Source organism: Schistocerca gregaria, chromosome 9, assembly GCF_023897955.1.
Source record: "Schistocerca gregaria isolate iqSchGreg1 chromosome 9, iqSchGreg1.2, whole genome shotgun sequence".
NCBI classification, from domain to species: Eukaryota; Metazoa; Arthropoda; class Insecta; order Orthoptera; family Acrididae; genus Schistocerca; species Schistocerca gregaria.
The window spans coordinates 116,616,770-116,640,346 of record NC_064928.1 but is presented as its reverse complement, the minus strand read 5'-3'; the positions used below and the strand labels follow the sequence as shown (position 1 = coordinate 116,640,346).

At 42.8% G+C, this 23,577-nt stretch overlaps 1 protein-coding gene across 2 annotated transcripts in view; it reads left to right on the top strand.

The window, feature by feature from the left end:
* LOC126291884 (F-box/LRR-repeat protein 17-like) overlaps positions 1–23,577 on the top strand; it is an 89,562-nt gene that overhangs the window by 4,688 nt on the left and 61,297 nt on the right. For both annotated transcript variants that reach the window (XM_049985609.1, XM_049985610.1), the window contains exons 2-3: positions 11,359–11,729; positions 18,171–18,339. In XM_049985609.1, the coding sequence (XP_049841566.1) occupies positions 11,362–11,729; positions 18,171–18,339 (537 nt within the window). In that variant the 5' untranslated portion in view covers positions 11,359–11,361. The remainder of the gene's footprint in view (positions 1–11,358; positions 11,730–18,170; positions 18,340–23,577) is intronic.

The following is a 23,577-nucleotide window of genomic DNA, read 5'->3' as shown; positions in this document are numbered from 1 at the left end:
GCTCTGGGGCAGTATTGATCAAAACGGCATCCTCTGCACAGTCACGGCGGTTACTCGCTTGTGACAAGTTGGGGGATGTTTCCGTCACGATCACACCCCATAAGAGTCTCAACATGGTCCAGGGCATTATATTCCATAGGGACCTACTCTTGCAGTCGGACGACGAGCTACGCGCCAATTTAGAACGGCGGGGTGTTCACTTTGTCCGGCGCGTCCATCGGGGTCCGAGGGATAATCAGGTAGCCACCGGTGCCTTCATCTTGGCCTTCGAGGGTGACGTCCTACCCGAAAAGGTCAAGGTGATGGTCTACCGATGTGATGTGAAGCCCTATATCCCTCCCCCGATGAGGTGTTTCAAATGCTGGAAGTTCGGCCACATGTCATCTCGGTGTACTTCCAGCATGACATGCAGAGATTGTGGACGCCCTTCACATCCTAATACTGCATGTGCGCCGCCTCCCATCTGTGTGAACTGCGGCGAACACCATTCCCCTTGCTCGCCAGACTGCAAGGTTCTACTGAAAGAACGAAGGATCATGGAATATAAGGCCCTGGACTGCATGACCTATACTGAGGCTAAGCGGAAATACGAGAGGCTACATCCTGTGACTCTGACCAGCTCCTATGCCACCGCTACCAAAACAGTAGTTTTGTCATCTGCTGCACCGATTCCACTGAACACTCTGAGCCGGAATACTACACCTGCCCCCTTGTTGGTGGGGGGCACTTCCCCATCTGTTGCTCCTGCACCACCTACCTCAGGAGCAACGACCCCCCAACCATCGGGGACACAAGTCCCCAACTCTAAGCCGGAGAAGCGTCCGACTTCTTCGGCGACTCTCTCTCGCAAGGGATCCTTCGGGTCCCTCCCTTCCCAGGTTTCCACCTCTGGGAAGGGTGACGTCAGCCAATGGCTGAAAAGCAGGCCAGCGGCTGGTCGCAGGGCTTCCCGCTCCTCCTCCGTCCCGGAGACTGACTCGGTGGAGCCCTCCCAGCCAGTAAAGCCCAAGGAGCAGAGAGAGAAGACGAAGAAGAAGAAGGCCTCTAAGGCCAAGGAACACGTGGTGGCATCCACCCCACCGCTCCATACAGGCTCTGCGTCTGAGGATGAGGTGGAGATCCTGGCGTCCGCTGAGGACCTGGATCTCGCCATACCCTCAGACGCCAAGGACGCCGATTGTACTGGTCCTCGATCGGTGACAGCAGGTGACCCAGTGACGTGATCTGCCTCCTCGGTCCCTTCACGCCTATTTCGCCCATGGACAAAGTGATTCTCCAGTGGAACTGCAGCGGTTTTTTCCACCACCTTGCTGAGCTCCGCCAACTCGTCAGCAGTCACCCTTTCTTCTGCATTGCCCTCCAGGAAACGTGGTTTCCGGCAATGCGGACCCCTGCCCTACGAGGGTATCGGGGTTATTATAAGAACCGGGCAGCTTATGAGAGGGTGTCTGGTGGAGTCTGCGTCTACGTCCTTAACTCTATCTACAGCGAGTGTGTGCCTCTTCATACACCCTTAGAGGCTGTCGCTGTAAGGATGTGGACGCCTCAGCCTATTACTGTCTGCAGTTTGTACCTTCCGCCGGATGGTGATGTCTCTCGTCATGTGTTGGCTGCATTGATAGGACAACTGCCGCCTCCCTTTGTGTTGCTGGGCGACTTTAACGCCCATAACCCCTTGTGGGGTAGCGCCGCGATTACTGGCCGGGGCAGAGATGTCGAGACTCTTCTGTCACAGCTTGACCTCTGCCTTTTAAACACGGGAGAGGCGACCCACTTTAGTGCGGTCCATGGCTCGTTTTCGGCCATTGACCTTTCTATTTGCAGCCCCGGACTTTCACCATCCATCCACTGGAGGGTCCATGACGACTTATGTGGTAGTGACCATTTCCCCATCTTTCTGTCACTGCCACAGCGTCACTCTTCTGAACGCCCCTCCAGATGGGCTCTGAATAAGGCTGATTGGGACTTATTTACATCTGTCGCAGTGATCGCACCTCCTTCCACTGATCCGATTGATGCGGTGGTTCAGTCGGTCACCACCAGCATCGTTTCTGCGGCGGCATCTGCGATTCCCTGTACATCCGGGTCACCTCGGCGGAGGACTGTGCCGTGGTGGTCGCCCGAGATCGCAGAGGCGATTCGAGATCGCCGGCGGGCTCTTCAGCGCCATAAGCGGCACCCGTCGTTGGAGACCCTCATTGCTTTTAAACAGTTCCGCGCCCGAGCCCGACGCCTTATTCGCCAACGGAAGCAGGAGTGCTGGGAACGTTATGTTTCCACCATTGGCGTCCGTACCTCTGCATCGCAGGTTTGGGCCAAGATTCGGCGACTCCAAGGCTATTGGCCACCTGTCTCTGTCCCTGGGCTTTCGCTGAATGGAGCAGTGGGCACCGACTCCGACACGATTGCGGACCGGTTAGCAGAGCATTTTGCTCAGTGTTCCGCGTCGACGAACTACCCGTTGGCCTTCCGCTCCTGGAAAGAGCGGTTGGAAAGTCGGAGGCTTTCCTTTCACACGCGCCACGCGGAGTCGTACAATGCTCCTTTCAGCGAATGGGAATTCCGGAGCGCACTTTCTGCTTGCCCTGATACGGCTCCTGGACCAGACCGCATTCACAGCCAGATGCTGAAACACCTCTCAGTGCCTTGCCAGCGACGCCTCCTAGATCTTTTCAATCGCGTCTGGGTCGAGGGTGTTTTCCCGTCTCAATGGCGGGAAAGCATAGTCCTCCCCGTATTGAAACCTGGCAAGAACGCGCTGGAGGTGGACAGCTATCGCCCCATAAGCCTCACCAACGTTCCTTGCAAGTTGCTGGAACGTATGGTGAGCCGGAGGTTGAGTTGGCTCCTCGAGTCTCGGGGCCTTCTGGCTCCGTCTCAGGGTGGGTTCCGTAAAGGCCGCTCTGCCGTCGATCATCTGGTCTCCCTGGAGTCTGCCATCCGTACAGCCTTTGCGCGCCGCCAACATCTGGTTGCCGTCTTCTTCGACATGCGGAAGGCATACGATACGACTTGGCGCCATCACATCCTGGCCACACTTCATGGGTGGGGCCTTAGGGGCCCGCTCCCGATTTTTATTCAGAATTTTCTTTCGTATCGTTCCTTCCGCGTGCAAGTAGCTGCGTTGCATAGTTCCTCCCGGGTCCAGGAGAACGGGGTCCCACAGGGGTCTGTCCTCAGTGTGTCCCTGTTTTTAATTGCCATCAATGGGCTCGTTGAGGCGATGGGGTCGTCCGTCGCGGCTTCTTTATATGCGGACGACTTCTGCCTATATTACAGCTCCAGTGGCATCGCCGCTGCTGAACGGCAGCTGCAAGGTGCCATCCGCAAGGCGCAGTCATGGGCTGTAGCGCACGGCTTCCAGTTTTCGGCTGCGAAGACCTGCGTTATGCATTTCTGCCGGCGTCGCACGGTTCACCCTGAGCCGCGCCTTTACCTTGCCGGTGAACCTCTTGCTGTGGTCGCGACGCATCGGTTCTTGGGACTGGTATTCGATACCCGGTTGACTTGGCTGCCCCATATTAGGCAGCTGAAGCAAACATGCTGGCGGCACTTAAACGCTCTCCGTTGCTTAAGCCACACCAGGTGGGGTGCCGACCGGTCCACCCTCCTCCACCTATATCAAGCGCTGATCCAGTCCCGCCTTGATTATGGGTGTGTGGCGTACGGTTCTGCCTCGCCTTCAGCATTGCGATTGCTGGATCCCATACACCACTGCGGGATCCGCCTCGCCACGGGAGCGTTCCGGACAAGCCCCGTCGACAGCATACTTGTGGAGGCCGGTGTCCCTCCATTGCGGTTCCGGCGTGACCGCCTTCTGGCCGCCTATGCCGCGCACGTTTATAGCATGCCAGGGCATCCAAACTACCGTCTCCTGTTCCCGCGCTCGATCGTCCATGTTCCAGACAGGCGGCCCCGGTCAGGGTGTCCCATTGCGGTTCGCCTCCGGGACCTTCTCCGTGGCCTTGACTTTTTTCCTCTACCGCCTGTTTTCCGGGCCAATCTCCGTCTGCCCCCGTGGAGTGTGCCCCGACCGTGCCTTCGGCTCGACTTGGCACAGGGTCCGAAGGTCTCAGTGCCTCCAGAGGCCCTCCGCCGCCGCTTTCTTTCCATCCTGGCCTAGTTTCCGAACGCGGCGGTGGCCTACACCGACGGTTCGGTGGTCTCTGGTCACACTGGTTACGCTCTCACTCTACGGGATTATTGTGAGCAACGGTCATTGGCAGCTGGCTCCAGTGTATACACTGCCGAGTTGGTTGCCATCTATCGTGCCCTAGAGTTTCTCCGCTCCCGCTCAGGTGAGTCCTTTGTCATCTGTAGTGACTCCCTGAGCGGTTTACGAGCTCTTGACCAGTGTTTCCCTCGTTCCCGTCTGGTGATGGCCATCCAGGAGTCCCTCCATACTCTCGTCCGTTGCGGCCGCTCTGTCACCTTTGTTTGGTCCCCGGGTCACGTCGGCATCCCGGGTAACGAGCGGGTTGACGAACTGGCGAAACAGGCGGTCAGTTCCCCGGCAATGGAGATCGGTCTTTTGGAGAGTGACGTCCGATCCGTATTGCGGCAGAAGGTCCTTGCTGCTTGGCGTGATGAGTGGCGCACCCTGCCCTCTCCCAACAAACTTCGGGCAGTCAAGGAGACAACCAGTGTGTGGCGCTCCTCCATGCGGGGGTCTCGCAAGGACGCTGTCGTCCTCTGCCGGCTCCGCATAGGACATACCCGGCTCACGCACGCGTATCTCTTGTGCCGTGACGACCCGCCTCTCTGTCGCTGCGGATTGGCCCTGACCGTGGTACACGTCTTACTAGACTGCCCACTTTTAACTGCCCTCAGGCAGACGTTCGCGCTGCCTGATACACTCCCTGCTCTTTTAACCGATGACTCTACTATGGCTGACTTAGTTCTCCGTTTTGTTCGAGCAGGGGGTTTTTATCATTCAATATGAGAGTCCCTTTTTATTTTTTTTAGTGTCGACTGTGGCTTTTGGCCTGGGGTTTTAGTTTGTGGTGTTTTAATGTGTCCCTTGGTTGTTGGCCTTTCCAGTTTTATTTTCATGGTCGGCCAATGACCGTCGCACTCTGTGTGTCTTTTAATCTCTTTTCTCTGGTCTTCGTCTATGTCTTTCTTGTACTGTGTCGTCCCTTGTCGTCTCCGTTATGTGTTTCTTGCTTGTTGGACTTTTCTTCGTGTATTATTATGGTCGTGGAACAAGGGACCGATGACCTAAGTAGTCTGGTCCCTTTAACCCCCACAAACCAACCAACCAACTAATTCTCTCATAGACAACTGCTTCATTGAATGATTTTGCTGCTAGCTCATAATCTGGGTCTTTTTCTCATACGGAACGTAAATTTTTTCCCACCTAGCTCACTGTTTATTTTATATTGCTGCTGCTTACTTGGACGTATGCCAATACAATTTATCACTTCGTTAGCTGAACAACCAATAATGTAGGAATAGGCATGGGCTCGCCATTGCCAAACAACATTGGAATGGTGCAAAACACTTTTATTTGCAGTTGGTGCACTTTATACGTAGGCTCGCCCGCTCGAAGTGTAAGTAAATACGACTCACAGGTACATTTTCATTAAAGCTTTATGAAGTAAAATTTCCCCAGGGCATCGTGAATCTTAGTATGCCATGACAGCCAGACTGTTGCTTGACCTTAGCAGAGCCTTTGATAATATTGATTTCTGTGTATTATGAAAATGAAGCAGAGGGTAAGGAGTCATTCCAATCCCGGGAGCGGAAAGACTTCCCTTAGGGGAAAAAAAGGACAGGTGTACACTCGCACACACACACCCTTAAAACCCACATCCTTTCATTTTTCCCTCTCCTTCCCTCTTTCCTGACGAAGCAACTGCCAGTTGCGAAAGCTCGTAATTCTGTGTGTGTGTGTGTGTGTGTGTGTGTTTGTGTGTTTTGTTCATGTGCCTGTCTGCCGGCGCTTTCCCGCCTGGTAAGTCTTGGAATCTTTGTTTTTTTATATATTTTTCCCATGTGGAAGTAACTTTCTATTTTATTTAAATCCTTAGTGGATCAGAGATGATGTCATGGGAACATATTTGCTGAGTTCTCCGGGGTTCTGTTAGTATCACATTACTTTCCTTACTGTACATCAATGATATTGCATCTATGCAACATTATTTTAACTACTACTTCTAGTAATTTCTTTGTGCCAGTCATAACAACATTGCTGCTGGTGCATCAGTTATGATGAAAGACTTTTGTTCATTTTCACAATGGGCACAAAAGTTTGGTCGTAAACTAAATGCTGAGAAGTTGCAGACAATCCTCATATGACAACAAAAGTTTGTCACTGGACCTTTTTGTGAAGTGATTTCTCAAATAATCTTTGATATCCAGTTACCTTATCCAAAACAGTAAAAGTTCTTGGTGTAATTGTGCATGAACATCTACATTGGGGAGAGCAAAGTATCACACTGTGTTGGTGATAGTTTGTAGGAAATCTTTCTCTTGTCTACTTGCAATATGGTGTGATTTCCTTTATGGAACAGATATATTTCTGGTAAGAGAGGACTTCCCTATACCTGCAGTTATTTACTTTTTTTTTTTTTTTTTTTACTGCCCATTGCAGCCAATGTGGATACATTCGAAAATTTATTTAAATATTACAGAACTTAGAGAATTTTACATCTGCATTATTATGTGTATAAACTTCAGCCCTGCTTTGGTCTAAAAATGCTCTTGAAAAATGAAAGCCCCCCAAAAAAGGTCATTGGTACATGTGTGTCTGATGAGCTTTTGCGAGACAGCTTTTATTTTTATTAGTTAGCTGAAATGATCAGCATCTAAAATCTTTCGCATGTACAACACTGTGTTCCCTGTCTCTGCTTGTAACTTGCAACAACATGATTTATTACTGTTTTAGGTTATCAGTACACACAAAGAATGGTTATTCCTTTTTTTCCCCATCATTTGGCAGTTCAGTACTTGAAATTTCAAAATGTCTCATCAGTAGCTGTGGTAACGTCATGTCTGGGTTTGTACTGTGAAGCCTTTCTCAGATATGTGCATGATCCTCTCAGTTTTAAGGAAGTCCAATAATAAGAGCTTATCCTTTCATATCAGGATGATGTTACTTGTTGGATTTCTGGATCTCTGTGCTTGTGTTTGTGATGCAAATTACTGTATATTTTAAGGACTTAAGTTCAATCTAAAATTGCTGTATTTTATTATTTATTGTCTGAATATTCTGAAGAAAGATTGTTTGAGCTGTATGAATTCCAATATTGTGTAACCTTGTGTCCCCTGTCTGATTCTGATTTTTAACAAACAAGCTTTGTGCTCTGATGGAGTTTATCTCTTGTGAGTTGACTGTAGAAGTTTTTATGTTAACTGTAAAATTTTTCAAGCAGAGGCACCTTTTGCCCTTTTTTTAAAAATACCCATTCCTCGAAACAGTGACATACATGACCTGAGTTCCACCTACTGTGCTCTCCTAATTATTTGCTCATCCGTCCTCCCCTTGCAGTCCTGTAACCTGCAGCCCCGACGTTGTGAAGAGCCAACTGTCAGTAGTTCCAATTGGTACCTGTACAACATGCCCCGAGTCATCCTCAAACCTGCATCCAGCACTATTAAGGCATGGCCACTTGTGGCACTGGAACAATTCAGCAAAGTGCACATTGGTGTTTTTGTCTCACTGTTGTATGTCAAGCATTCCCTATTTGTGTGTGTGTGTGTGTGTGTGTGTGTGTGTGTGTGTGTGTGTGTGCGCGCGCGCGCGCGCGCGCGCGCGCGCGCGCGCGCGCTTACTCTCTCCCTTAAAACCCACATCCTTTCATCTTTCCTTTTCCTTCCCTCTTTCCTGACGAAGCAGCCGCAGGTTGCGAAAGCTCGAAATTCTGTGTGTGTGTTTGTGTTTTTTATTCATTGTGCCTATTTACCGGCGCTTTCCCGCTTGGTAAGTCTTGGAATCTTTGTTTTTAATATATTTCCTATTGTTTCTCGTTCTTGCTCTGTCATTGATTTCCTTCAGTGCTGCCATTTCTGCTAGATGTCATTATTGGCATCTTACAAGAACGTAATCAGGAAACATCAACACAATGTTAACACAACTGAAATTTCTGGAATTCCATATATATTGATTACTGTTTCTTTGCTTTCTCAGACGTTAAGTCTGGTTAAAAATGGACAGTGACGCGGACCTTGATCAAGCGTCACTTCCTTTTAACTGTACGGTATATGTTACATTGCATTTAGGAAGTCTTGGGTAATTGAACATGTATCATTAATTACAGATTTCTGTAGTTGTATATATACGTTTGGATGTATCTGTATTGCGTTGATGTACTGGTGGATATTGCATGGTATGGCTCCTGTAGTTGATATACAATTGGTATAATGTCAACTTTATCCTGATGCCACATGTCCTTGACTTTCTCAGCCAGTTGGATGCATTTTTCAATTTTTTTCTCCAGTTTTCTTCTGTATATTTGTTGTATTGGGTATGGATATTTCGGTTAGTTGTGTTAATTTCTTCTTTTTATTGGTGAGTATTATGTCAGGTTTGTTATGTGGTGTTGTTTTATCTGCTATAATGGTTCTGTTCCAGTATAATTTGTATTCATCATTCTCGAGTACATTTTGTGGTGCATACTTGTATGTGGGAACGTGTTGTTTTATTAATTTATGTTGTATGGAAAGTTTTTGATGTATTGTTTTTGCTACATTGTCATGTCTTCTGGTGTATTCTGTATTTGCTAGTATTGTACATCCGCTTGTGATGTGATCTACTGTTTCTATTTGTTGTTTGCAAAGTCTGCATTTATCTGTTGTGATATTGGGATCTTTAATAATGTGCTTGCTGTAATATCTGGTGTTTATTGTTTGATCCTGTATTGCAATCATGAATCCTTCCGTCTCACTGTATATATTGCCTTTTCTTAGCCATGTGTTGGATGCGTCTTGATCGATGTGTGGCTGTGTTAGATGATACGGGTGCTTGCCATGTAGTGTTTTCTTTTTCCAATTTACTTTCTTTGTATCTGTTGATGTTATGTGATCTAAAGGGTTGTAGAAGTGGTTATGAAATTGCAGTGGTGTAGCCGATGTATTTATATGAGTGATTGCTTTGTGTATTTTGCTAGTTTCTGCTCGTTCTAGAAACAATTTTCTTAAATTGTCTACCTGTTCATAATGTAGGTTTTTATGTCAATAAATCCCCTTCCTTCTTCCTTTCTGCTTTATGTGAATTTTTCTGCTGCTGAATGTATGTGATGTATTCTATATTTGTGGCATTGTGATCGTGTAAGTGTATTGAGTGCTTCTAGGTCTGTGTTACTCCATTTCACTACTCCAAATGAGTAGGTCAATATTGGTATAGCATAAGTATTTATAGCTTTTGTCTTGTTTCTTGCTGTCAATTCTGTTTTCAGTATTTTTGTTAGTCCTTGTCTATATTTTTCTTTTAGTTCTTCTTTAACATTTGTATTATCTATTCCTATTTTTTGTCTGTATCCTAGATATTTATAGGCATCTTGTTTAGTGTGTTTTCCCTTGACTATTTTACTTACATTTGTCTGTTCCAAAAGCCATATTTATATCATTGCTGAATACTTCTGTTATCTTTAGTAATTGGTTGAGTTGTTGTTGTGTTGCTGCCAGTAGTTTTAGATCATCCATGTATAGCAAATGTGTGATTTTGTGTTGGTATGTTCCAGTAATATTGTATCCATAATTTGTATTATTTAGCATGTTGGATAGTGGGTTCAAAGCAAGGCAGAACCAGAAAGGACTTAGTGAATCTCCTTGGTATATACGACACTTAATCTGTATTGGCTGTGATGTGATATTATTTGAACTTGTTTGGATATTGAGTGTGGTTTTCCAATTTTTCATTACTATATTTAGGAACTGTATCAGTTTAGGATCTACTTTGTATATTTCCAATATTTGTAGTAACCATGAGTGGGGTACACTATCAAAAACTTTTTTGGTAATCAATGTATGTGTAGTGTAGTGACCTTTGTTTAGTTTTACCTTGATATGTCACCTCTGCATCTATTATCAGTTGCTCTTTACATCCTCGTGCTCAGCCTTTTTGTGCAACAGCCTTTTTGTTCTTCATTTATTTGTTTTATTATTATTATTATTACTGTTATTATGTATTGCTCATGCTACACATATTGTACTGCTAACACATGTTGTAATGCCGTGGATGACTGGTCAGATAGTAGCGAGGGCATAAAGGCCCCAACGTTGCCTGGTGTGATAAGTATGTAAGTAAATAAATCCATAAATGAAATAAGGGCAAGAGTGCTGGCGTATTTTGCTTATTTTTTACACTTATCTTATTGAATGGTGCACCTGAAATAAATATAGTGTTTATTCAGGAGATGCTAACGGTAAGATTATAGTGTGGAGTAGATAACCTCACATCTTGCAGAAGCCTGTTGACGGATGTTTGAATTGTTGCATTCACTTCCCCGTGCATTCACTCTTTAATGGTTGTTTCTGACATCGAATACAGAAATGTGATGTACACAATCAGAACACAAGACAAAAATAATTTTCATGTAGACATTGCTTTCTGGAATAGGATTCATGAGAAGCCATGTGCACTGGTAGTAAGACAACCATCAAGCACACATCTAACATAAAGGAATAAATTGGGAATAGCAACCAATTCAAAATAAAATTAAAAGCATACTTCATTTATCACACTTTTTATAATCTAGGCTAGAAATGTTCCATGACAAGAAGTGCTTAAACATGACTGATTATCTACAGATTCAGTTAACTATATTTTTCAGAATTCCTGGTATAATAAGGTAATTGATAAGCTCTCAGTAGAAGATAAAAAGGGAGCCATTATGTATAAGTAAGGAGGCAGCAGGCACTTTCAAAGTAGAACTTTCTTGCTAATTTACTTAATCGACTTTAGCTGGCATCAGCATCAATAGTAGTAAGCAGCATAGTGTTACTTTGCTGTTAGTACAGTACACAAATTAATTTTGTACACTTTCCTTGTCTTTTGTAAATATATACCCTGGCTCATCCCACACCTGTGATGTCCTCCTTTTTGATGAGATCTGCAGAATATAATGAATGAACTGAATGCTTGGGGTCATAGCCTCACAGCAAATATTAGTCAACCTTATATGCTTGGTAAATAAATAAACTTTGGAGATAAATTATGCTCTCATCGTTAAGTCCTCACTGTATGGCAGGAAGGAAAATGGTGTCTCCTATCAGTGTAATCTGTACCACTGAATATTTATTTTGAATGGATTAAATACCACCTAATTTTCAATTGTGTTGCACAGAGTTTGTGTTTACTTTTCTAAAATATGAAGTTATTCAACATGTTTGTGAAATATATTTTGGTTGTTACAGGTCATGGCCACATGGTCTCCTACTGTACCTTTGAAAATATCAGAGGATGCCGATACAGTGTTTAAGAGCAGTGTCTCTCCTACATCTACTGCAGATGGGGATAACTTATCAGGTGCTCCACTGGTTTCAGACCTCGAACTGAATGACAGAAGACATTTGGAAGGAGACAGTCATTTAAGAGTGGCCAGTAGTGCTTTGAAACTGGATTGCAGAGGCACCACAGTAGATGACCTGCCAGATGAACTGATGCTGGAGATTTTCTCATATGTGAGCTTCAGTGAAAACATTAATGTTTTACAGAAGGTGTGCACTCGCTGGAGGATTCTGGCCCAGGACGCTCATTTGTGGCTTCATGAGAAGTATGTTGTTAGGTAAGAAGCTACGATTTGGTGTCACTTGCAGACAGTGATGAGTTCAGAACGAGCCTTGTGAAGCTGTGTCTGTGCTGCGACATTTAGGTCTATTGTGGTGGCATTTCTGTATCAAATCACCTCACTGTTCAGACCACATCTGATTGGCATTAAAATTTGAGTTTTCAAAGATTAGCACTGTCTTCTTCGTCAGGAGAGGACTCTCTGCTGGGAGTAATATCCACTTCCTTTATTGCATTTGTGCTCAACTCATCATTGGCCAGGTGATGTCACCCATAGAACAGGAGTCGTGTGCACAAATGCAGGGAATCGCTAATGTGGTGGTATGCCTACTACTCCTTCGACAGGCCGTGATTGAGGAGCTGACAAAGAAGACTGTGTGACTTTTTGGGAAATCTCAAGTTATAACTCCAGTTTGACGCAGTCTGAACACCAAAAAGATGTTCTAGAGTGTCTGTGTTGTTTTGGAGCTTCTTGGCAGAATAAAATTGTGCACCAGAGCAGGAACTGAACCCAGAACCTCGCTTTTGTGGACATTTCCCTTACCGACTGAGCTACCGGGCATGATTCATAACCTATCCCTACAACTTCACTGTGAACAAGACCTCTCCCAACCTGTCTCCAAAACTTTGCTTCCAACAGGGCTTCTTCCCTACTTTGTAAGTCCACAAAACTGACCTGCATTCATTGTAGGACTAACAGCCCGGGAAGAAAGAATGTCGCAGAGCAGTGTCTTTCCACAAGTAATGCAGGAGAGCTATTGTGAAATCTGGGAATTAGGTAGTGATGTCCTGGCGAGACTAAAGCTTTGAGGACAAGACTGGGACAAGGATTTGAGAAGCTATGAGGCAGACAATTTTATTCTGGCAGGAAGTTTAAAAAATGAAGTTTATCGTGTTTTCATCAACTGAATCAATATTCATTCTCTCCTTACATATTTATATTGAATTAATATTGGTTCTTGGAGCTTCAGTGATCATGTGCATGATATACTACTTCACTGTTATAAGTTGTGCAGGGTATCTCAACACTGAGATTGATATATCTGAAATAAATTGTTGTAGGTTCTTTGCATTCTTTCTGTTCTTGAACATTTGAGCTGTTTGATGTAGAAGAAATAAGACGCCTGAAAAAGACTATTTTCTTATAGGATGGTCATTTTGGATAACTCTATCTGAAAAAGTTCAGATCACTCTTTTGATATAAATTTCTGTTTATTTTCTCTACACATGCCAGTAAATAATTTTTTAGCTGTCTAAAATGAGTATACTTCTTTGGAAATAGTCTTCTCAGTTCTTTTCCTTGAGTAGTTTCATGTTGAATCAGAGTTTATTAAGCTCCAATACAGAGAATTTGCTATCGACAGCTTTAATACAATTCAGTGACAGATTTGTATCTTTCAGCTGACAGGCGGGTATTGGCTTTCCCCCTTTGCACACAACAAAGTTAGTTTACAATGAATATCTTTTTTATTTAATTTTGCAATAAAGAACTTAAGATATCATCACAAAACAGTGGACATTTTCCTGCCGTCATTTCCTGTAGACTGAAAGATCTCTTTATATGACACTGCAGATGTCAAGTTCACTTCATCATCACTGCTCCCATAGAGATTGTACCTGGGAACTCTCAGGGAAGGGCAGGTGTCCTCAGTCCTTGCTGCCTTCCAGGAAGAAACACGTTAGTGTGAGAGTACAACATGTGGCATTTGTAGTTTGTTAGCAGACACAAGTGTCTCGGAATAAGAGATATTAAAGATAGCCAATGAAAACTATATGCAAGAATTTGCCTTTATGTCCACAAAGCAGCAGGTTGTGTAAGTTCCACCCAGAACCTTCTCTTTACAATATTCACAAACTGTACTTGGATTGTGCCCCATCTCACAGACTGGTGTATCAGTCTGAAGAAAGCCTGAAAAAGTAATGTGCGCTGTCTAGTAGTAGCAACTGTACCCAGATGAATTTTGTGTAAAACCTCGAAACTATTTCCCTGTTAACTGCGATTGCGATTACAAGTTCCACATGACTCTGTGTTCTAAAAGTTTCCAGTAATGTTATGGCTTCAATTCACAATGTTTTTTACTGTGTTTCCAGGCAGTGTCAAAAATGCAAAAAGATATGTGAATACAGAATATACTTTCATGTATCTGAAAGTTATTCACCTGACAGCAATATAATATCTAAAAACTGCACTGTCAGTTATGTGCATTGGAGGTATGAGGCATGTGTTACAAAGTGGTAGAATATGTATGTTTGGTGATTAATAAACATAGTTTCAGTAGTTTCAAGTAATTGTGCTTTGTTTCCTCCACCACATCTACTTTCTTGAAACTAATGAGCACGCAGCTGAATGCAGAAAACAACAATGTCTCAATTATTTACTGAGAATGGGTAGCAGGTATAAACTGCTACAGAACATTCTTCGAGGAATGACACCTGGTAGCTGAACATCGTCTTGTTTCAGAAACTTGTAGACATTGGTTTCACATACAACTGGGACACTTTTTTGAGCAGGTAAAAGTGATTTAATGATCACCATCTTATTGCAGTTTTTTGACTCACATAGAGCTTAAGACAATTAAGTTGCATCACCACATCCCTACTACCCTCCATGAGTGAGGTCTCCAGGACCAATTCCCATTTTTGTCCAGAACTTTTTGTCTTGCTGTAATTTCCAGGTTCAAGTTGGTGCTTCCCACAGTATTCACCATATACAAGAAAATGTTGTCTGACAGGGCTCTGTATTGAGAGTTCTTATTTTTCTAGCAGCTGTCAATGGTCTAGCTGCAACTATGGAATCTACAGTATCACCTTCCCTGTATGCTGATGACTTTTGCATCTACTGTTGCTCCTCAACTGTGAGTAGTGCAGAACACTGACAGCAGGGTGCCATATGAAAAGTGCAGTCGCGAGCTCTCACCCACAGCTTTGGGTATTCCATTGCGAGGACATGTCACCATTGTACTGTCCGTCAATTCCTGAATGTGGTTGAGTCTTTATCAGTTTTTGGGATCGGTCTTTAAACCTTGTTTGACATGGCTTCCCCATCTTTGCCAGCTTAAGCAAACATGCTGGCCACACTTCAATACTTTTCACTGCCTCTGCAATGCCTTCTGGGGTGCGGAACGCTTTATAATTTTGCAGCTCTACAAATCTCTGATCCTGTTGTGTCACAGTTATGGGATTGTGGTGTATGGATCAGCACCGTCTTTAGCATTGTGGATGCTGTACCCGATACACCATTATGGGGTCTGACTTGCGACAGGTGCCTTTTGGACTGGCCTTACAAACAGTCAACTCACAGGGTCTTTGTTTTGCATATAATTAGAACCGCACATTGATAAGTGTCAGTCCATTGTGCATTTTATGTTCTTACAAAATACAAATTATATTTTATAAGTATTAAAAAGTGGTTAATCACATAACTTCCACAATCTTATTTAACCAAAGCAATTACTTTTGATGATTCCTGTGCAGTTAACATGCACAAACATAAGAGAAGTATATAACTGTTATTGTTATTTTGTACTCAATAGAACATTCTTCAACATGATCAAAGGCAAGAGTTTCTTGTTATTATTGATAAGTGTGAAAGTTGTTTTCGAATTACGTTAACACGTTTTACATAAACTCGACAAAGTACCGAGTAGAGAAGCAATGAGCAACCCACTATGAAGTGACAATAAACACCGCTGATTAGCACATAGCTGCTTGCAGTTAGGTAGCAGAAGCTCCGTCCACTGCCTCCTGCATAACATCATTTACAACCAATAGTTTAATTTATGCATTGTCTCATGTTTATATTTTTTGCCATTACATCTATAATAATTACACTTTACTGCAATCTTATTATGAAATTATGCTGTACTCCATAATCGTTGCCTGTAAATGACATGTGGGAGACAGTGCGCAGAGCCCCTGCTGTCGACCTGCAAGCGGCTGTGTGGTGGTGGTGGTGGTGGTGGTGGTGGTGGTGGTGGTGGTGGTGGTCGGCTGTTTTTATCGTTGCTACACAACGGGCTGCTCCTAGCCCCATTCTCCAGTTGTCATCATCAGTAAATACAGAATCCTATTTTAAATTTTTTTATGTAATTTATATTCATGCCTAAGTCTTGTCCTCTGAAACTCTATATTAGTATCTTCATATGGTTTTAAGGTTCAGATGACGATTGTTCGACAATTGAGACCCGTCACCTGATTCATAAATTTTCTATTTTGGCGATGTGCGTTCTGTTCTAGACAGTTTGTATTTAAACGCTTTTATTCTAATTTTTTAATCTCTGCTTCCCAGGAACAGTGTTCCAAAAGATAAATAATAACATTTACAATTATCTGAAATGAAAAGTAATTGTTCTAAAAATCTTTAGATGGAATGTTATATGTTTAGTATGTGACCTCTAAATATGATCCAGTTTGAATTTTTTAGTACTGGACAACACATGGTTATTGCTGATTTTTTTAAAGCCTAGTACATAAATGTTGTCTTTGAATACCGTACTTGCTCGAATCTAAGCCGTGCTTTTTTTCCAGTTTTTGTAATCCAAAAAACTGCCTGCGGCTTAGAATCGAGTGCAAAGTAGGCAGAAGTTCTGAAACATGTTGGTAGGTGCCACCACAACTAACTTCTGCCATCGAATATATGTAGTGCTACACAGGCATGTTTTACAGGCACAATGATAAGTACTGGTGCCAAAATATCTGCATCAGTAAATAAATTTAAAAAAAAGGTGGAAGATGAGCTGTTTTCTCCGCCCCAAGTTTCCACCACTGCATTTTAATACATTATTCAACAAAGTAAATACAAATTCCATATTGGTCATCTTTGAATGTAGCAGCATTTCAATGTACTACGGAAATCCGACTGGGAAGGCTGTTTGGGAAATTTGTCAATATGGCCAACTCTACGTTCTGAATTTTTTACTACCTGTGAGAAGAGATGGTTACTAATAGGAACTTTCTGAATTGTGTATCACATGCAGTACTCTCTTCACCATAAGAATAATACGAATATAAACATTTTGCCATGTATTCTTTCGTGTTTGCTGCTATCTCATTTAAATCCTGTCTGCCTAATAAACTACGAAGCTAGAGTGAGACAACAGCAAATGCGGAAGAATATACATATCATGTCATGTTTATATCCGTATTATTCTTATGCCTAATAGTGATAGAGTTAGAAATGAAGCATGGCAATTGACTAGGTTTTTAAATCTAAGATGACCCTAATTTCTGTGCAGAAAGTAATGTACTAAAGAGGCGTCTGCAAAGATTTTCAAACGGAGAAAAATTTTCGGTAAGCTCTCGTTCAGAACATCTTCTATCATACGCAGTCTATTATTTAGTTCTTGTTGATCATTATCAAAGAAAGCAGCAGCAGTGTAAGTAACAACAAATAGCAGCCTCTTGCCATTGTTTCGCTAATGAGACAATTTATCTTTTTTTTTCTTTTTAAATTGTAAGAGGCGGTAGCGTGCACAAAAGCAAGCCATGCGGCGAGTGACGACAGGTTGTAAACATTCATTATCAGAATGCGACAAACAATGCATGACACAGTACAGTAATGCATTTTCAGCTTAGAGTGATGTAAACACCTATAACAAAGAAAATGGCACTTATCAGATCAAAGAAAAATAAGCAGTAAATTCAAACCAGATGAAGCACGTGAAAAAGGAATGGTACCCGTATAAATACGGACGGAGTGCCTGACGCGTAGCAATGGCCACCTGGTAAAGCTTAACTGCTAAGCTTATGACTCGAACTAAACTACTGTAGCTGTATGGTCATTCATTCGACCTAAATTGTGTCTCATATTACAGTGGATCAACTTTGTTTCGATTTGGAGGTGCGGCTGAAAACTTTTCTCTTCCCTTGAATTCCGAGTCTCAAATTTCAGGTGCGGCTTAGATTCTGGAAATTTTTTTGGTCCTTGATTTCGAGTCTCATTTTTCATGTGCGGCTTAGATTCGAGTGCAGCTTAGATTCGAGTGCAGCTTAGATTCGAGTGTGGCTTAGATTCGAGTAAATATGGTAATTGTGTGTTAGAATTATCTTTTTTATACTACATTTTGCTGGTGTAATTTTGTAAGATACCATTTGAAAATGGGCTGGTAGCTACGAAACATTGTGAAATAAGAAGAAGAAGAAGAAGAAGAAGAAGAAGAGGGGGGGGGGGGGGGGGGGGGGGAGAGAGAGAGAGAGAGAGAGAGAGAGACATGGTGAGGCCGAATTTTATGCACTGCATCTCTGTCAAGGGTTGGTTGTAATAAGCACTGAATAACCATTGAAAACACTTCTTTTATAGAGTATGTTGTGAAAGTGTCTCCAAATAACGTCTTGTGAGACTGCATCAGTAAAGCTACATTTGCAGTTATGTGATTTTATTGCTGAAAATGTTGTGCTTGTGCAAATGAAACTAAAATCAAATCTACTACTCTTGGCACAGACAGGAAATGAGTGAAGAGGAGGCTATTGCGACATTTTCTGCAGTGCCACAGCTGCGGACTGTGATCCTAGAAAAAGAAGTCTCACCTGGTGTCTTCCAGGCTCTGTCTAGAAGCTGCCCAAACCTCACCACTCTCGAGACTAACCTTTGGCAGATGCTGACTTGCGTGGTAAGTGTCTCATATTGGTGTTGGAGAGATCCCTGGTGAGGAGGAAGTATCACTCACTATGAGGGGTGTCTTAACAGTAATGAAATAATTTTTTTTCTTCTGATGCTCCTACCAGTCTCAGCTATGCTCCCACCTATCTCGACCAATTTGACTTAGATCAGTTAAACTGGGTGATGTCTTATCTTCACAATGCTGTCTAGCTCACAAGGGCAAACTTCCTTTCACCGATGTGATTTGTATTGGCAGGCTGTGTAAAGCTTGACTAGGACTTCAACATATGCAAATAGCAAGACGCAACATACAACCATTTTTGAGAGAATCGAATTTGAACATTTTACATGTGGTTACACGATTCATGTAGTGAAATGTAACCGAGGATTCTGTAGCCAGCTGAGTAAGTGTGTAGTTTCATAAGTGTGAGGTCTGTGGATCAACTATCACTTCCCACATAATTCTAACAACAGATATGTGTGATAGGGAAGGAATTGTGTGATGACCGAGAACTGCTTACGAATGTAACCCAAATTTGTTATGCAATAGACGCACTGAAAGAGCCATACACATACAAAGATTTGACATTCATTACAGTTGCTACATCTCACAATAATTAATGTTCTCATACAGTGCTCCATAGGTTACACATTACACTTGCCACATGTAGACGTGATCATCATCATCATCCTCATCATCATTTAAGACTGATTATGCCTTTCAGCGTTCAGTCTGGAGCATAGCCCCCTTATAAAATTCCTCCACGATCCCCTATTCAGTGCTAACATTGGTTCCTCTTCTGATGTTAAACCTATTACTTCAAAATCATTCTTAACTGAATCCAGGTACCTTCTCCTTGGTCTGCCCTGACTCCTCCTACCCTCTACTGCTGAACCCATGATTCTCTTGGGTAACCTTGCTTCTGCCATGCGTGTAACATGACCCCACCATCTAAGCCTGTTCGCCCTGACTGCTACATCTGTAGAGTTCATTCCCAGTTTTTCTTTGATTTCCTCATTGTGGACACCCTCCTGCCATCGTTCCCATCTACTAGTACCTGCAATCATCCTAGCTACTTTCATATCCGTAACCTCAACCTTGTTGATAAGGTAACCTGAATCCACTCAGCTTTTGCTCCCATACAACAAAGTTGGTCGAAAGATTGAACGATGCACAGATAACTTAGTCTTGGTACTGACTTCCTTCTTGCAGAAGAGAGTAGATCATAGCTGAGCGCTCACTGCATTAGCTTTGCTACACCTCGCTTCCTGTTCTTTCACTATGTTGCCATCCTGTGAGAATATGCATCCTAAGTACTTGAAACCGTCCACCTGTTGTAACTTTGTTCCTCCTATTTGGCACTCAATCCGTTAATATTTCTTTCCCACTGACATTACTTTCGTTTTGGAGATGCTAATCTTCATACAATAGTCCTTACATTTCTGATCTAGCTCTGAAATATTACTGTGCAAACTTTCAATCAAATCTGTCATCACAACTAAGTCAGCCGCATATGCAAGACTGCTTATTTTGTGTTCACATATCTTAATCTCACCCAGCCAGTCTATTGTTTTCAACATATGATCCATAAATAATATAGACAACAGTGGAGACAGGTTGTAACCTTGTCTTACTCCTGAAACTACTCTGAACCATGAACTCAATTTACCGTAAACTCTAACTGCTGCCTGACTATCCATGTAAAGACCTTTAATTGCTTGCAAAAGTTTGCCTCCTATTCCATAATCTCGTAGAACAGACAATAACTTCCTCCTAGGAACCCGGTCATATACCTTTCCTAGATCTATAAAGCATAGATACAATTCCCTGTTCCACTCATAACACTTCTCCATTATTTGCCGTAAGCGAAAGATCTGGTCCTGACAACCTCTAAGAGGCCTAAACCTACACTGATTTTCATCCAATTGGTCCTCAACTAATACTCGCACTTTTCTTTCAACAATACCTGAATAGATTTTACCTACAATGCTGATTAAAGAGGTACCTCTGTAGTTGTTACAATCTTTCCTGTTTCCATGTTTAAAGATTGGTGTGATTACTGCTTTTGTCCAGTCTGATGGAACCTGTCCCAACTCCCAGGCCATTTCAATTATCCTGTGTAGCCATTTAAGACCTGACATTCCACTGTATTTGATGAGTTCTGACTTAATTTCATCCACCCCAGCTGCTTTGTTGCACTGCAATCTATTGACCATTTTCTCCACTTCCTCAAATGTGATCCTATTTCCATCATCATTCCTACCCCATTCTACCTCGAAATCTGAAACCTTACTGATCGTATTTTCACATACATTGAGCAACTCTTCAAAATATTCCCTCCATCTGCCCAAGGCATCCACAGGATTCACCAGCAGTTTTCCTGACCTGTCCAAAATACTTGTCATTTCCTTCTTACCTCCCTTTCGAAGACTGCTAATTACACTCCAGAATGGTTTTCCAGCAGCTTGACCCATAGTTTCCAAAGTCTTCCCAAGATTTCTTCTTGGATGCTGCAATTATCTGTTTGGCTTAGTTTCTTTCTTCAACATAGCTTTCTCTGTCTACCTGAGTTCTAGTATGTAGCCATTTTTGATACGCCTTCTTTTTCCTTTTACAGGCTGCCTTGACTGTGTCATTCCACCAAGCTGTTTGCTTCATCCTACTTTTACACACTACTGTTCCAAGACGTTCTTTAGCCACTTCTAGTACTGTGTTCCTGTACCTTGTCCATTCCTTTTCCAATGACTGTAATTAACTACATTCAACTAACTGGTACCTTTCTGAGATCGCTGTTATGTACTTGTGCCTAATTTCCTTATCCTGAGGTTTCTCCACTCTTATGCTCCTGCATATGGACCTGACCTCCTGCACTTTCGGCCTCACAATCCCAATTTCACTGCAGATTAAATAATGATCAGTGTCATCAAAGAATCCCCTGAATACACATGTATCCCTCACAGCGTTCCTGAATTCCTGATCTGTAATTATATAGTAAATGACAGATCTGGTTCCCTTGCCTTCCCAAGTATACCGGTGAATGTTCTTATGTTTTAAAAAGGAGTTTGTGATTACTAAGCCCATACTGGCACAGAAATCCAAGAGTTGTTTCCCGTTCCTGTTGGCCTCCATATCCTCTCCAAATTTACCCATAACCTTTTCATACCCTTCTGTTCGATTTCCAATCCTGGCGTTAAAATCACCCATGTGCAGAACACTGTCCTTGTCCTTTCCTCTAACAACTACATCACTGAGTGCCTCATAAAAACTATCCATCTTATCTTGATCTGTCCCTTCACAATGCGAATATACTGACACAATCCAGGTAGACCTCGTATTCTCCCATTTCCTCTTCTTTCTCACCCCTTACCCGAATGTCACTAACAGCTAAAACATCCAGCCCCATCTTACTTGCAGCCTCTGCCAGCTCTACCTTCTTCCCAGAGTCGCCCCCATTGATATTAATAGCGCCCCATCTCATTACCATTTGCTTGCCAAGTCATATCTTAGGAGTCCCTGCTTTGTCAGTTAGAGGTGGGACTCGGTCACCTCCAAAGGTCCGAGGCATTTTGCTCTGATTTTTGACAGCATCATATTTAAAGTACCGGGGAAGCAGGTTGCTAGCCTTACTTGCCCCGAGCCCCATTGGGTTTTACTCCTAACGGTTGAGGGACTAACCGGTGGATTTGGTAGTCTTTGCCGTATGAGCACAAAGGTGACCACGACTCAGAATATGTCCGAGATGCCCAGCCTTATTCCAAAGTAACTGGTATCCCGACTATCGGGACCACTTACTTGGCCACTCATATGTTGCCCGTGGTTCATGAACTAGGACATGACTACAGGAACCCACACCATGAACCACATTCATGTAGATAAAACAATATAAATAAAATGACTGTAGAATTAATTGGAAGTTGTATATCCATTTTTTGTTCTTATTATGAACCTTTTTTTTTTCTTTTTTCAGCATGAAGACTATGAAAATAATAAATGAATGATTCAGTAATGATGGTTTGGACAGTCATAATAATTATGTGGGAAGGGGAAAAAAGTGCAGGCGGTGATATTCGATCCTTGGACCTTGCACTCCCAAAACCAACTGCTTAACACACTTACTGTGGACTTTGTTAGTACTAGTGGCCATACAGAGTATATAAATATCTGTAGCATGTTCAAACGTAATTTTCTCAAAAATAATTGAGAGTTGCATCTTCATATTTATGTGTGTTGAAATCATAGTCATGCCCTGCGCATCCCATAAGAATCAAATCAATGAGGGAAATTTGTACAGTCCCTTGTCAGTCAGCTTTAGACTTTCAGTATCAGTATTACTGTTTCTGTGTGCATCCTTACAGTTACATGTTGTTCCAATTTCATGCTGCTCAGAATTAAGGCTAGTCCGAATGGACTCAGTTTGTTGACAACTGAAACAATCCAACCTCTGTCATGGACAATTGAGGTACAGACTGTAAAAGCTGGTTATTGCCAACATTATAGTCCAGCAACATTGTGGCCACACATGAGAAGTTGCAATTTGTGGATGTGTTATTTATTAAGTAAATGAACTGTCAGATGAATGCCTTTTCTAGAATGCTGAAACACTATTTTGAATATATCGTTTAAAAGCAATTAATCCAAAAGTTGGCGAGACCGATACCTATATGAAATTGTTTCTACCAGTTATAACCAGACTGGTGATCAACCTTCATTTCTCCACTGGCGGTGATTCATGCAAATATTTGCTGTTCCTCTTCGAAGTGCCTTTTTCATCAGTAGGCCTCTTGGTTTGAGGCATTTGCGTTGCTCTGGTGGAAGGAACCAAGGGACCGATTGAAGTATGAATTTGAAGGTGCAATATGAATGTGGGATTTTACTTTTGTGGTAGTTACAACGGCTCACTCAGATAAACTAAATATATTTTTCCAATGGAAATAACAGTTAATAAGAACTATGTATCACCATGTGGAGCCATTTCAGATAAAATAACTCTGTGAAGTTGGGAATCACAAATAAGTTTTGTGTATTTTCCTCACCAGCAGAAAAGCAGCAATGAAAATTCTGTCTGAGATTTACACATTATACATTCCCTAAATAGAGGAATTCAGTAGTAGATTTTGAGACTTCAAGGGCAATAAAGTAAGTTTCAATCTCTTTTGTTCCCCTCTCTGCATAAGTGCAGACAAAGTCTCCAAGGATTTACATATGGCTTGTGAAGATTTTCAGTGTCACTCAGATTTGGAAAAAAGT